This window comes from Leptonychotes weddellii, chromosome 8 (genome assembly GCF_054177405.1).
Source record: "Leptonychotes weddellii isolate Sample4059 chromosome 8, ASM5417740v2, whole genome shotgun sequence".
NCBI classification, from domain to species: domain Eukaryota; kingdom Metazoa; phylum Chordata; class Mammalia; order Carnivora; family Phocidae; genus Leptonychotes; species Leptonychotes weddellii.
The window spans coordinates 97,624,049-97,639,359 of record NC_138376.1 but is presented as its reverse complement, the minus strand read 5'-3'; the positions used below and the strand labels follow the sequence as shown (position 1 = coordinate 97,639,359).

At 37.6% G+C, this 15,311-nt stretch overlaps 1 protein-coding gene across 1 annotated transcript in view; it reads left to right on the top strand.

The window, feature by feature from the left end:
- MTCL3 (MTCL family member 3) overlaps positions 1–15,311 on the top strand; it is a 40,128-nt gene that overhangs the window by 1,900 nt on the left and 22,917 nt on the right. The window contains exon 3 of the mRNA XM_081828972.1: positions 1,807–1,965. Coding sequence (XP_081685098.1) covers positions 1,807–1,965 — 159 coding nt within the window. The remainder of the gene's footprint in view (positions 1–1,806; positions 1,966–15,311) is intronic.

The following is a 15,311-nucleotide window of genomic DNA, read 5'->3' as shown; positions in this document are numbered from 1 at the left end:
CGCGGTGCGGGGGCGCGGGGCAGGGGCTGCATGTAGGACCTCTTTGCGAGGAAAGGCCTTCACTGGTCATTAGCAAAGACACGGAGTTTCGCAGCGCTAACCACGAAATATCAGGTTCCATGCAGGGGAAAGGGAAGAACAGGCCAGTGGGTTTGAAGAGTCCAGTGTGCGTGGAAGGCCTTGCGGAAAGGAGCTCTGTGGGCTTTCTTGGAAGTAACGGTGATTCTTCCAGAGATGATGGGAGGAGAGCGCCTCCCCCGGCAGAAACGCGGGCGTGGCAGAGCGCAGATCGTTGCTTGATCGCGCCTCCAGAGGCTGTCTTCCAAGTAAAGGCCAGGTGAAATCAGGCAGTCAAGAGCAGCGTGATGAAGACTCCTGAAGGGAGAGTAATTGAAGGCCAGAACAGGAACAGCGTTGGGAAGATATTAGAGTTAGGGTTTCTCGCTGCAAGTCCCCCTAACCTCCTTCTTCCAGGACTCCTTCCTTTCTGTACTTTGCTAACTCCCTGAAAGAAAATCTGTCCAATTTGCCGCCCCTTTTGGAGAAGTAAAGAGCTAGTGAGTAAATGAAAGAACCTCATTCTTAATGTGAAGCTGTTCCTTTAGAATTTCCCCCAGTGGTTAAATTTTAACCTTGAAATATGTTTTTTAAGTAGGTGTGGTCTGTTCAGTTCAGTTTGACTGTAGGCCGATTCACTGACAATGCAAACCAGTGTTGTCTTCATAACCTTGGACAACCAAACATAATTTTAATTATTTTAACTTCCTCAAGATATGAAAATCAAGTGTAATTATCCTATATTTGTTTTAAAGAAAGCTGTGAGAAAACACTTAATGAGAGTCATTGTATTTTTTTTTCTTTTCCTAACAGTGCTCACTATGCACCAGGCACTGTGGCAAGCATTTTTATATATATTAACAGTGAGTTATTTCTCTAAATGTTAGCTCAAGACAAAAAAAACAAAAAGCACCTATGAGGTTGGGATTATTAATAGCATCATCTTGCTCTTCTTGTATGGAAGCTGAACCTTTTACCGAGGTAAAGTGCCCAGCCCCCAGCCCTGGGAATCAGCTAATAGGTGGCCAGGCTGTCTCCCCACCCAGTATAAAACTACAGTCTATGTCCTGAGCCACTACATAATACTACACCAAAGGGTTTTGTTCCAAACCCTAAAATTTCCAAGATGATCTCAAAGCAAAAGGCAAAAATGTACACTGTAAAACAAAACAAAACTTAATCTCAAGGACTGATAGTTTCCTGAAAGTGAGCACCTGACATCATAGGATCAAAATTCAAGCCCCACACCTCACCTGTGAAAACTGCATTTTCTAGTCTTTAAAATGAGTGATATAGGAAATATCTAGTGTTGTTGTAGAATTAGAGGAGATATGTGATTTCTATACACATGACAAATCACAGTTGAACATCTATGACCTTGGTGAGTATAGAGGTTAAGGGAACAGAGTGGAGAGCCAGACTACCTGACCACTTGTTAGCTGTGTGACCTTGAGCATATTACTTCACATCTCTGAGACTCCTTTTCCTCATTTATAAAGTAGGAATAGTAATAGTCCCTATATCATGGGATTGTTGTGAGGGCTAAATAATTTATGTATGTGAATGACTTATATATGAAGCATCTGGAAAGATGACTGGTATCTGGTAGAAACAATTTCTGTATTGATTCTTAGTAGTTTTATTTATTTATTTATTTTTGGCTCTTAGTAGTTTTAATGTGAATATAACTTTAGCTCACTTATTGTATTGTCTTTAATTACATATTATTGTTAAAACACTTCAATTTAGGTTGCAAAGGATGTATCTGTGAGACTTCACCACGAATTGGAAAATGTGGAAGAAAAGCGAACAACAACAGAAGATGAAAATGAAAAACTGAGGCAACAGCTTATAGAAGTTGAGATTGCAAAGCAAGCTTTACAGAATGAACTGGAAAAAATGAAGGAGGTTAGTATTTGATTATCTCATGGTATGCTACATATACATTTAGTTCTTTAGAAAAGAATCCCCAGGACTAGTATGACTGTTAAAATAATTCCGTTTTTTAATGATTATAGAACAGTTCGTTGTTCTCACCCAATATACTAACAGACACATGACTTCATACTAAATTAATAAGTAGCAAAGAAAAACTGATGTCAGCCCTGTCTCTATCTTGATATATATGAGCTCTGACTGAGGTTTCATCCTGTCCTCTAAATTTATGGTAATGAGGGGCACATGGGTGGCGCAGTTGGTTGAGCTGCTGACTGTGGGTTTAGGCTCGGGTCGTGGGGTTGAGCCCCGTGTCAGGCTCTGCACTCAGCCTGGAGTCTGCTTGGGTTTCTCCCTCTCCCTCTACCCTTACCCACCCCCAATAAATAAATAAATAAATCTTTAAAAATAAATAAATAAATTTATGTTAAAGAAATTACACAGCTATACCAAACACAAAGGATGTCAAGAGTATGAAAGACTAAGCCTTGTGTTGAGAAGAAGAACTAGTCTTGTGATTACTACTGAGTTCATAGAACCACAGACTTTTAGGATGAAAGGTCAGAAAAACCATTTAATTGAATCAAATCGAATCAAATTGAATTGAATCAAATAATTGCTTGAATCCTCTTTATGACAAAACCCCCAGATGATCGAATGCTTAGAACATCACCAGTGACTGACCTTTAAGATCTTTTGCATTAGCCAGTTCTGTGACAGCATAGCTCTGTTTAAAGGTTTTCTTTGTTTTGAGTTGAAATCTATTTCATTGTAACCTTGACCAATTCATCTTAGTTCTTACCCTTTAGGGTAGAAGAGTCAAGAGTCCTCTTCCACATCAGGTATTTGAAGTTTCTACCATGTTTCCCCTAAATTGTCTCAAAGAACAAAATTAGTATCAAAGAAAATAATTGGAGGAGAAAAGAAACAGAAAAGATTTATCAAGAAGTAATTAGCTTTGTGATAAGTAGCAACTGAATTAAAATACTCATCTTTGAAAACTGCCTGAGCATGTACAGGCAACTTGTGAAAACTATTATTGAGAATTAGCAAGTGCACACATGGTCCTCTGGACATTTTCCTCTGCTTAGATATGCAGAATTTAAATGAAAATCCTAATCTTTCTGTGGGCTGAGATATTGCACCTTTCAATGCTATGCTTATCTCAAAATGGTATAAAAATATATATTACCATGTAACAGTGAAAATATCAAGTCTGATTAGGAGTATGTGTCAGGAATTTGTATTAAATAGTTTCAGTGTGGTAAACTATTTTGTGATCTAAGTTTCTACTTATTGTTATATTATCCTGATTTAAACATTTTTTAACATGACAAATTAGGGCAAAACCATTTTCATGATATGTAATTCTTGGCTAATACCTAAGGATGGCTGTGTGCTACAGTAGGAAAACATGGAAACTGGGAACCATGTGACCGTCCTTACCAGTAACTAACTGGATGACTTAAAAGGCTTCAAACTTGCCTCAGTTTATTCACTTGTAAAATGTTGTTTTAATGATTCTCAACATCTCCCACAGCTATCATGACCTTTATCATGAAATCCAGGACATTATCTTTAAAGAAGAGCATAAATTTTTTTTCCCTTAAGAGATTAACTATGAAATTATGTACGTATATGTTTCTTAAACAATAATGTACAGTTGAAGTAAAAAAATGAAAGTTTAATTTCCAGGAAAAACAATGAAATAGGCAGCTCTATTAGTTTGCTAGGGCTGTTGTAACAAAGTACCAGCAACTGGGTGGTGTAAATAATAGACATTTATTTTCTCACAGTTCTGGCAGCTGGAAGTCCAAAGTCAAGGTGTAGTCAGGCTTACTCCCAATGAAGGCAGGATCTGTTCCAGGCCTCTCTCCTTGGCTTGTAGATGGCTATCTTCATGTTTACATTACATTCTCCCTATAGATGCCTATGTCTAGATTTCCCCTTTTATAGACATCAGTCATTGTAGATTAGTACCTACCTAATTGTAGGTTGTACGTTGTAGATGGACTGCCTCTGTAAAGACCCTATCTCCAAAAAAGGTCACATTCTGTAGTACTTGGGGTTACGACTTCAGCATGTGAATCAAGGGGACCCAATTCATCCTATAACCGTAGCAATTAAACACCTTCTTGTAGGCAAGCAAAGAGAAAATTCATTGTCAGTTCCATTAGGGCTCCATTCCACATTCATACCTCACTTGCTTTCTCCCATATTCCTTGTTTATGCAATTAAGAACATTCAAGTCAAAACAAACTTTAAAGCGACTGCCTTTGGCTCAGGTCATGATCCTGGAGTCCCTGGATCGAGTCCCGCATCGGGCTCCCTGCTCGGCAGGGAGTCTGCTTCTCCCTCTGACCCTCCCCCCTCTCATGTGCTTGCTCTCTCTCATTCTCTCTCTAATAAATAAATAAAATCTTTAAAAAACAAACAAACAAACTTCATTTGACTACGAGGAATAAAAGAGAAATACTTTGTGATTTGGTATCATGTGAATGTTTCTTAAGTAAATATCTGAAAATTGATTTAAGAATGGCATAAGAACTTTCTCATTTCATTCTGTGTCTAGAAAAGGGGAAAATGCCTGTAGACTGTTCATTAGCCAGATAGATGGGACCTCTCCCATTGTAAAATAAAAGCCAGAATAGTCTGGCTACCAGGAAGAAGGGCTAGAACCTGAGAATGTCCTCAGGAGAATCATTGTAGAGATGTATTTCCTTGATTCTGTTCCCTACACCCTTCCCTATAACTATTCTTCCTTCAGGACTCTGACTCTGATTTGGGAAAACACTCTAGTAGCATCAAGCAATGTGGGTATATGTTCATGCCAAAAAGGAAATTCACATTCTCCTTGGAGTTCTAAAAGCCAAACTCCAGTCCCTGATTAGAGACTACAACAACAACAACAAAAGTGTAGGGGATTTAGGAGCATGTATTCAGGATATCAGCTTCTAAAGTAACCTTTGATTAAAAAGATGGGCTCTACAATAGCATTCCCAGTTTGAGAAGGTGGGTGGCAGTGGAGAAAAGAAATAGAAATAGGAAGAACAAGAGAGTGGATGAGAAAGATCTGGGGGATTCTAAATGTAATAAAGGAAAAATGAAAAATATTCTGGCAGGAAAGTTCTGAAATCATTCATTTGAAGTTAAGCTTCAGAGTGTTCAGAAAAGTGTCAGGAATAGAAAAGGTAGTTTAAAAATATATTTGGAAATCAGAAATGTTTCATTAAAATGAGATTCTTATAATGGTAACTTTGTTATCTTCCAAGAAGATCAATATTAAAACTGAGTTACAATAATAAGTGTCTCACTGTGTGGGGTAGGAGCTGTGACAGCTTCAGTTAATCATCTACTTCCTTGGTTGTAAAATGAAAACATATTCAAGTCCTTGGTGAGTGTTAACCACACAACTGTCATCCCTTTGTGGCATTCTAATCAGTGGAGAAAACAGAATGAGGCCAAACTTTCCATTATGAAGAAAAGACACTAGTTATGGAGTAAAATCATAAAATGTTATGTAGACTATACTAGAGAGAAGCAATCCTCTAACTCCCAGTTTTTAGTTTCTTATATGGAGTCATATAGATGTTGAACAGCACAACTGGGACCAATAGGCCATCTGCTGGAGTTTGGAAACCATTTACTAAGAGTTTAATTGGCTTCAAGGGTGTTGACCAATTGCTGTCAAGGCTAGTGGCTGCACAAGGTCCTATGCACCTGCTCACATCCATCTGCTTATCTTCTTCCTCTGAGAGTACAGAGTAGGCACCAAGGGTAAGAAGAGTTGAGTAGAAGCAGAATAGAGGTAATTAGTTGAGTCTATTGCAACTCATTGCTTGTATTGAAACAGTTGGTATTCTGCCAATTGCAAACAAGAGGGACCTCTTAGGATGCAGCCTTTGAGTCTTACTGGTTTTTTCATCCAATTACAAAACATTGATTGCTACCACCACTGTGCTTTCTTGCAGTAGAAAAATGCCTTTACTTTTATGAAACCCAGGGAAAATGATGGTCTTTCAGCATCACAAGCAATCAGAGACAGATTTTTACAAAAGTTATTTCATGGAAACTATGACTAGCTCGTAGCATGAATGCCAAGACAGGTTAATGCATAAATAGCATAAAGAGAGGATATGGAGGAGGCTCTGTGAGGGATGCGTCTCTGCTACAGTTAAGTGAAGGTTACTGCCCTTCCTGAAGTCCTGCTGCTGTAGGAAGAAACTTTACTTTGAGAGCTTTGAAACCCTTGTGCTCTTCAGAAGGGAGGGGTCTTCTCATGTCGCCTTTAAGATCTGACACTGGGAGAAGCATTGATGACGGACATTTGAGGAAAGAAATAACCAACAGAGGACCTTTGAAGATGGAATGGAAGAAAGAGTAATTGAGATGATGATGATAAATGTTTACTTGATCCTTTTTATTTCAGAATCTATCCTCTTTGTGTTGTTCCATCCCTTAACCTCATGCAGGAGTCTTAAAATAATTTTCTTAACTTTTCCTGGTCTTTGCCCTAGAGGGCTCTTAACTTGCCTACTGCAATAGCACTATCTATCTTGGGACTTTTATTTTCTGTGCACTTGGTTAATATATCCTATCAATTACAATGAACTCTCATTCTAGATCACAAAAAATAATTAGTACTATAAATTTTAACAGTAGTGTCTCTTTTTTTTAAGTACATAAAGAATATATCTGTTTACTCAGACTCTCTTTACAGACAGAAAACTTTAATAAACAAATGTTTCTTCTGCATGTTTACTATTGCCTATTTATTTTTTGATATAAAATAAAGAAATGAGTATAACTTTACTTGGATTTGGTAGGATGTGTTTAAGTTCTTAAGTGCAAAAACGAAATGCTGAGTGATAAATCAGCGAAGCAGCATCCCAAGAGACAGTATTAAGGGGGAATTTCTTTGGCATTCAAGTATTTTCCCCCCTGGTTCTGGTAGTTGTAATTTGAAAAATAGAAGAGCGGTCACTGATATTTTTAAATGAAATTGCCATAAATATTTCTAAATGCATCAATTAAACACTGTTACTTTAGTCGCATCTTCTCAGAGGCAATAGTTTGTTGAGTCACTTAGGCAGGAATAATATGGACTAAATTGAAAGCAGAAAACAATGTGCTTGGTAAACAGAGGAAAGCTTGTTTTCCAGGTTACCGTATGTTGTGAATGTATTTTCAAAGAGGTATTTATTTAGAAATTATAAACTCCATTGGATTTTTTTTCATGAAATTACATAGCAGTTGTATGCACTCTGAAGTGACTTCCAAGACTCAGTCCTGTATTAGTGGCTTTTTTCTTTTACCTGGATGCCAAGCCCCCAGCCAGCAAAAGCAAATCCCTGTTGGTGAGACAATCCCTGTTGGTGGAGTATTTTGTGAAACATATTGAACTTTTATTGTAAATGTCAGATTTCTGTTTATTTAAATGAAGAGCACAAGTGTTTTAAAGCTTTGAAAGTACAGATTCTTCCTATAGCCAGGTTGTGTCTTGGCTGGAATTTTGAACTTTATATTCTTAAAGCAGTAAGGCACTGTATTAAATATGAATTTTACCTAATTAAGCATTTCCTTTTGATTATGTATTCAGTTCCCATTTCAAATATCTATTAATTCTCATGTTTGCAATGGCATGGCTTCATAGGAATTGTTCAATAAATGTATGTTGAGGGGCACCTGGGTGGCTCAGTTGGTTAAGCATCTGGCTCTTGATCTCAGCTTAGGTCTTGATCTCAGGGTCATGAGTTCAAGCCCCACGTTGGGCTCCACGCTGGGCATGGAGCCTACTTAAAAAAAAAAATGTATGTTGAAATGTCTGTTGCATTTGCTGGTAAACCATATTGATGGGAACTGAGTCTCCAGCCGTGGACTCTGCCAGTTTAACAGAGGTCCTGGGGCTCTAGGCTGAACTTAGTGATCTGTGTATGAGAGATGAGCAACTTATATATGTTTAAATATCTCCATGGGAGTGCTTTACCTACACAGGTATTAAAGAGTTGTTTACTTCTCCAACTTCTTTCTCTAACCTACCTTAAAAAGGAATTTGTAATGGTTCTAATTAAATCATAACCCTTGAAATAAGGTTTTAGGGGCACCTGGGTGGCTCAGTCATTAAGCATCTGCCTTCGGCTTAGGTCATGAGCCCAGGGTCTTGGGATCGAGTCCCGCATTGGGCTCCCTGCTCAGCGGGAAGCCTGCTTCTCCCTCTCCCACTTGTGTTCCTGCTCTTGTTATCTCTATCTCTGTCAAATAAATAAATAAAATCTTAAAAAAAAAAAGAAAGAAGGGTTTAAAACTTTGGTCAAGTAAGAATTCTGGGAAGAGGAAAGAAAACTTAATCCAAGGGATGTGCATTGTTGTGAAACAACTCTGAGCTCAGTAGCAATCAAGGCAGGGAGAGAAAAATTGAGAGAAATTACTTCCTAACTGTGACTGGATATGGAGGCAATACCAAGTTTTAGAGGAGGCCTTCAGAGCAACCATGAAGAAAATTCATCCTAGTACAGGAAAATGTTCACAATTATAAACAGAAAATCTGTGGATGGCTCACATGACAACCAGTGGATGGCTGAGCCTTTGTAACAACAATCAGTTCTCATCTATACAATCAATAAATCAAGAATTACACTTTTGCAGAAAATAACGTTTAGACATTTTGTCATTAGCTGTGAATTTGAGTGCGGTTTTTTAGAAAGTTCACATGTCATGGTGTCTAGAAGCTGACTTTGAGGCCCGCCTCTCATTCCCTGTGACTTTGAACAAATAACTTGAAATGCATAGTCTTTATTCATAAATGTAGAAGTTAATCTAAATACTCTCAAAGGTTCCTATAAAAATGTCATTTTCTACTTTATTATTCATCTCTATTCTCCCCGGAAGTTCTATTTATAGTCAGGTATGCCAGTCTGTTTCACTACTATTATTATTATTACTGTGATTATTTTTTTCATTCATTCAATCAACAGATATTTATTGGATAGTAAATTTATTGCCTACTGTAGTTTGGACATATAGAAGCCACATATAGATGCAAAGACACAGATATCAGGGTGTTGCATTAAACTCAGAGTTTCTACTAAATGAGGGCAGTCATCAGCTAAACATCCAAACATTTTAATTTTGCTATTATTGAAATGATATGACTTCTCTGACATTTTCTGAAGGTTCAAGTCTTTATGTTTCCAAACGTATAAAAAAAATCTCTTTGAGGTCACTAGGCTTTTGTGTGTGTGTGACAGAGAAAAACCTCACATAGAACTGACCTTCATTAAACAACCTAGTCTTTTCCTTAAAGGACGCTGATGGGTATAGCTGAGACCCAGCTAGTCCCTGTGGTGCCTTTACGTTTTGGGGCTGTAATTCACAACATTCTTTTTTTTTTAATTTAATTTAATTTAATTTAATTATATTATGTTAGTTACCATATAATACATCATGATTTTTTGATGTAGTGTTCTACGATTCATTGTCTTCATATAACACCCAGTGCTCCTTGCAGTACGAGCCCGGTGATGGGTATTAAAGAAGGCACAACATTATTTTCTACCACTCCCCTCTACCCTCGACTGCCTGAAAAGGGCCCTGCTTCTAGTGGTGCAGAAAATAGCATCTCTCTGCCTCAGGATTTTCCTCAAGGCTAAAAACCAAAAACTTTGATCTGCCTTTGATTTAGCAAACGTTTATTGAACATATATATAAGTGTATATAACAAGATAACAGTGTAACCATGAGGGTAGTCCCTGACCTCAAGTTAATTACTTTCTGATAGGAAAGACAGCTTTGTAGAAGTTGCACTTTGACAATATTTACACATGTGCATTACTCTACTGACTACTTCGATGTTCTTTATCTCAGAATGGAAAACTTATGAGGAAGAGGCTGATACTTGCTTTGATCGCTGTAGCATCCTCAACATCCAGTTCAGTGCCTGGCATTTAATCAATTAGACCATATTCTTCTGTAATATAATAACAACTGTTTATTCCATATTTAATTTGTATATATCTTTTTCCCACACTAGACTGTAAACCTCCTGGGAGTAAGAACGGACTCTTGTCTTACTCATCATCGTGTCCACAACAACCAGAAATTGTTGACACAAAGGCCACAAACAATAAATAATTTTGAGTGAGATAATATATGGAAATTAGGAGAGGTGTTTCAGGCCCTATTTTATGGAGAGAACAAGAAATACGATTCAGAAACAGGGCTCTTTCTGTGGTGTCTATTGTAATACAAACAAGAGAGAGGGAAATGGATGAGGAAATCCAGCCTTTCCCTGCTTCCAGAATTAGAGATTACTTGAGACTTTGCTATCTCCTAGAAACTTCTAGTCCTCTACCTTGCTTCTCTCAAACCTGTTATTTCCTAGAAGCAACAACTCTTCCCTGGAATAAGGTCTCATAGGGAGGGGGGAATGAGGACAGGAGCTCGAAAACAAGAGGACAACCCTGACACCTTACACATCAGTTCTGCATTTGACTTCTATATTCTTTGGTGAGACAATACGAAATGCAGGTTTAGAGAATGAGAGAAGACTGCAGATCTTGTCACTCCCAAAGACTATCCAACTATTTGCTTTAAATCTTCGATGTTTGGGATAGTCAGTTCAGTAGTGATTTGGCTGGACAGATAAGGAAAATTACTACTCAATAGCTACCAGCACTGAGTGCTAATTATTAGCCAGTCACTGTGCCAGAGACTTTATGTATAATGATGTTGTTAATAGTTTCATTTTAGGGGTGCCTGGGTGGCTCAGTCAGTTAAGAGTTCAACTCCTGGTTTCACCTCAGGTCATGATATCATGGGTCCTGGGATCAAGCTCCATGTCTGGCTCCACGCTCAACAGGGAGTCTGATGGAAATTTTTCTCCCTTTTCCCCTCTCCCTATTATCTCTCTCAGATAAATCTTTTTTAAAAATAGTTTCATTTTAGAGATAAACACTCAAGGCTCACCAAGGTTAATATCACTAGTAAGCAGGCAGGGTCCACACTGGTCTGCCTGCCTCTAAGCCCATAGTCTCCACTGGCCAATGCTGCCCAACTGCACTGTTGGGACTCAGGGTGCCCCTTCACAAGCACCTCTGTCTTCTTCCGGACCCACAAATGACCTGACCTCTTTAGGGACCTCAGTTCTAGAATCTCCCAAGTTCTGCACCTCTAGCACACATTTGGAAAATTGCACTAAGCAAGTATATAGAGAATACTTTCAAGGCATCCAAAGGAAAACTGTTTTATCTCACAGAAAGGAAATCCTTGCAGAAAAAAAAGAAAAAGAAAAAGGAAGGAAGGAAGAAAGAAAGAAAAAGAAGAAAGGAAGGAAGGAAAGAAGAAAGAAAGAAAGAAAAAGAAGAAAGAAAGAAAGAAAGAAAGGAAGAAAGAAAGAAAGAAAGAAAAAAGAAAGAAAGAAAGAAAGAGAAAGAAAGAAGAAAAAGAAAGAAAGAAAGAAAGAAAGAAAGAAAGAAAGAAAGAAAGAAAGAAAGAAAGAAAGAAAAGAAAGAAAGAAAAGAAAAAGAAGAAAGGAAGGACGGAAAGAAGAAAGAAAGAAAAAGAAAGAAAGAAAGAAACTGGAAACATAGGGCTAAAAAATGTGTTTTCAGGTCTGTTGATGCCATCTCTTCTTTTTACAGAATTTATACCTGTGTTATTTCAGATAAATCACTAATAGCTGACTCTCGACTTAATCACCTCTTAAAGGAAAATAATGATTTTCCCCCTTCAGTCCATTCACAAGGACAAACAGAAGAGAGTATGTGTGGCGTGCCTTATAAACCATAAGGTGGTATAGACATCAGATGCTCTTGTCATTATCACATAGTTCTAGATTCGCTGATTAAGACTTAACTCTTAAAAAGAATGTTTGAGTCCATGAGAGTGAAATTTTAGATGTACCCAGGACTCCAACTCTTTTGCACAGGGCTTTGAAACACTTCTGCTTTCTCTTTCCCCAGGAGTGTCTATGACAGTGAAGTCCCACTTTATAGGTCCCTTCACTGTAAAGCCATTCTAACTTCTTCCACGAGGCATCACCATCCAGCACCTCACACCTGCAGAGGTTTGAAGGGACAGTGCAGCTAGACTGTCTGCCCCTGCACCCCCCAACAGGGCTGACTGCTGATTTGTCTGGATAAATGTCTCTCCTACCTTTGCTGCTCTATAAATTTTTTTCTTAAAGAGAAACATCTTAGCAGAGAGAGGAGGGCTATTGTATTCAAGCACAAGGTACTTTAGATTGTTTCGTGCCTTTTAGTGACTCCATAGATAATTCTACGCTCAAGAACCGTATTTCTATTTAATTCACATGGAGAGACTGTTAGATATACAAAAACTGTAAATGCTTGGGCAAGAGAAGAGGTGTTTCGGAAGATGTGATTGCTGTCAGAGGAGCTCATCTTTAGCTCTTAAATTAGAATTTACTCGGTTCCTTTGTTTTCCAATACTTGTTTTACATTTGAGCAAATATAACATGCAATTTCACTGTATATTATGAAGTATTTTCTAAGTTGAAAATTCAGTTATATCTTGAAGATTTTAGACTTCATTGCATTTATAATGGAAATACAATCATTTATTTGATGTCTCCATTCTTACTCCATTTTTACATTTCAGGGTCAGTTAAACTGATCTTTATCCAGATGGTAAATGACATTTGAAGGTGACATTTAAAGATGTCATTTAGCTTCTCTCCTGACATTTTCCATTTTATACTTCTATATTTCACTTAATGGGGCCATTTATATCCAGTGTGATTCAGCTCAGAAGCGCTTAAAATTAAAAATTCAAAATAGTCTATATTCATCTGCTGGCTAGCTCAGTTATTTCCAATTTGTCTAGCCAATTAATCATGTTGGTAAGTGGTTAATAAAATTACATTATTTTTTCTTTCCTTCACAAAGTAAATGTTCTTACCATTATATTGGCCAGGAACCTTGAATAATAGAAGAAATAATTAGCCCAATTGATTATTGTATTCAAGTGCATAAAGAGTGACTAATGTCAGTATGTGGTTGCATCTACTGCTTCCTTGCAAATGGAAGAAAAGATTTTCATAGAACTTTATCAAATGGTAGCCATCTGTATGTATTTAGGAGGATCTGTTTTATGGAAAGTATTGTTTTTTGAGGATAAAATACAGCTATCAGATTATTTCTTTTAGAGGTATAGCTACATTTAAAATAGAATAATTATGTTCTGCAATGATTTGGAAGGTAGTTATTCTATTTTTAATTCTATTAGTATTAACTTCAAGGTTTTTGTTTTTTTTTTTGTAATACATGTATGATCCTCAGTTTTCCCAATTACCAAAGTCAAGAGTAAAACAAGGAAGAATTCTTATTCTTTCTTGGATTACTGTTTGGTCTTTGTTAATTTAACATAGGATTATAAACTACCATTGCTACTATTACTTACTGTTATAGTATATAGTTTCAATTTAAAGAATATCTTTTGCTTCATATGTAATTCAAACAATATACATCTAATTTCAATACTTTCTATCAGTGATTTTAAACCACAACTACATTTTTGAACCTCAGTTTTAAATAATCTTTAATTTGATTAGATAATGATCTTGACTTTTTTTCTTTTTTACAGGAAAAGTTTGTAGATGTTATACTTTCTGACCCTTTGTACTTTTGAAAATAATATGTGGCTGACTTCACACAGAAATGGCAGAATGGTATTAGCGAGTGAAAATTTTTTCTTTTCACCTTATATATTCTGTTCCATTATCTTCTGGCATTTGTTTTTCAGTGGAGAAATAGGAGATTGGTCTGACTTTGATTCCTTTGTAGGTCAGAATGTATTCTCTCTACATAGTTATGGATATTTTTCTTTACCCTTTGTATCAATCACAGTCCTCCATAGGAAAGGAAAGTCACCCTAGATGGATCATATATATAGGATTACTCACAGTGGTGTGGGCAGGATTCAGAGAACATACTCTTAATTGGGGCTGGTCAGGCATTCAGAGAAGACTGGCAACACTTGGAAACCATCACCACCTCTAGATATAAAGACGCTGCTGAGGAAATGGTGTTCCAGGGGCCGGTGAAAGCTGGAACTGTGGAGGAGGGTCCACCCAGTGGGAGCTGTCATCTGGATGTGCCTTAGCTACTGCTAAGATATGGTGTTGAAAAAGTGAGGGAGTACTGAGGGTTGCTGGAGGGGAGGGGGTGGAGGGATGGGGTAACTGGGTGATGGACATTAAGGAGGGCATGTGATGTAATGAGCACTGGGTATTATATAAGACTGATGAATGATAGGCCTGTACCTCTGAAACCAATAATATAGTATATGTTAATAAAAAATAAATTAAAAAAATAAAAGCACAGTTAAAAGAAAAGTAAAGAACAAAGAAAAGAAAAGAGAAACAGAAAAAGTGAGGGAGTGAGGAGAAATACCCTAGACTCTCTTTCCTCCTACCCTTCATCCCTCAGCATTTCTGCCCATGCCTTCTATTGGCCAAACCCAACTAGAAGGTGACTGGCAGGGAAGGGAGCATAGGTAAAAAAGTATGCAGAGGTCAACCTCCTGAAGCACAGAGCAGGACAGAGAAGGGGCAAGAATGAGTCTGGATAGCTAAGGAGAATAACCAGTTCAAAAATATCGCCAGGACATATCTAGGTGATGGTCTTTGTTTGTATGTCCAGAACATGTAGACTCTTCAATCTGGAAAATAAACACTTATTTATTAATTATCTCAGAGAAGCTTTCTTGTAGTATAGGCTTGACAATCACACATGCTCTATTTTGCTCACTTCGTACCCCCTACTACTTCTCATCCTTTTACCTTTTTTTTGTCCTTTTCATCTGTGTCCTTGGACAAATTCTCGAGTTTGTTCTCAGTATCATTGAGTTAATTTTCTGCTATGTCAGTCGTGCTCTTTGAAGACGCCAGTGCAAAATTTAATTCTTACATTGAATTCAAGGTTATATTCTCAAACACATACAAGTATTCTTTTTAAAAAAATATTTCGTTTTTTTATTTGAGAGAGAGCACATGCTGGGGATGGGGGCGCAGGCGGGTGGATAGAGGGAGAGGGAGAAGCAGGCTCTCCACTGAGCAGGGAGCCAGACGCCAGGCTTGATCCCAGGATGCTGGGATCATGACTTGAGCCAAAGGCAGATGCTTAACAAACGGAGCTGCCCAGGGACTCCCTAATTCTTGTATTGAAGTTTAGTGTCCTCTGTGAGTTTTCTTATTCCCAATAGCTTCCTAGTCTTCAGATCTTAATCTCCTCTATGACCTTCTATTTTTAGTTCATAGAGGCCATGTTCATTATCTTATTAAGAATACAATATTTTTAAAG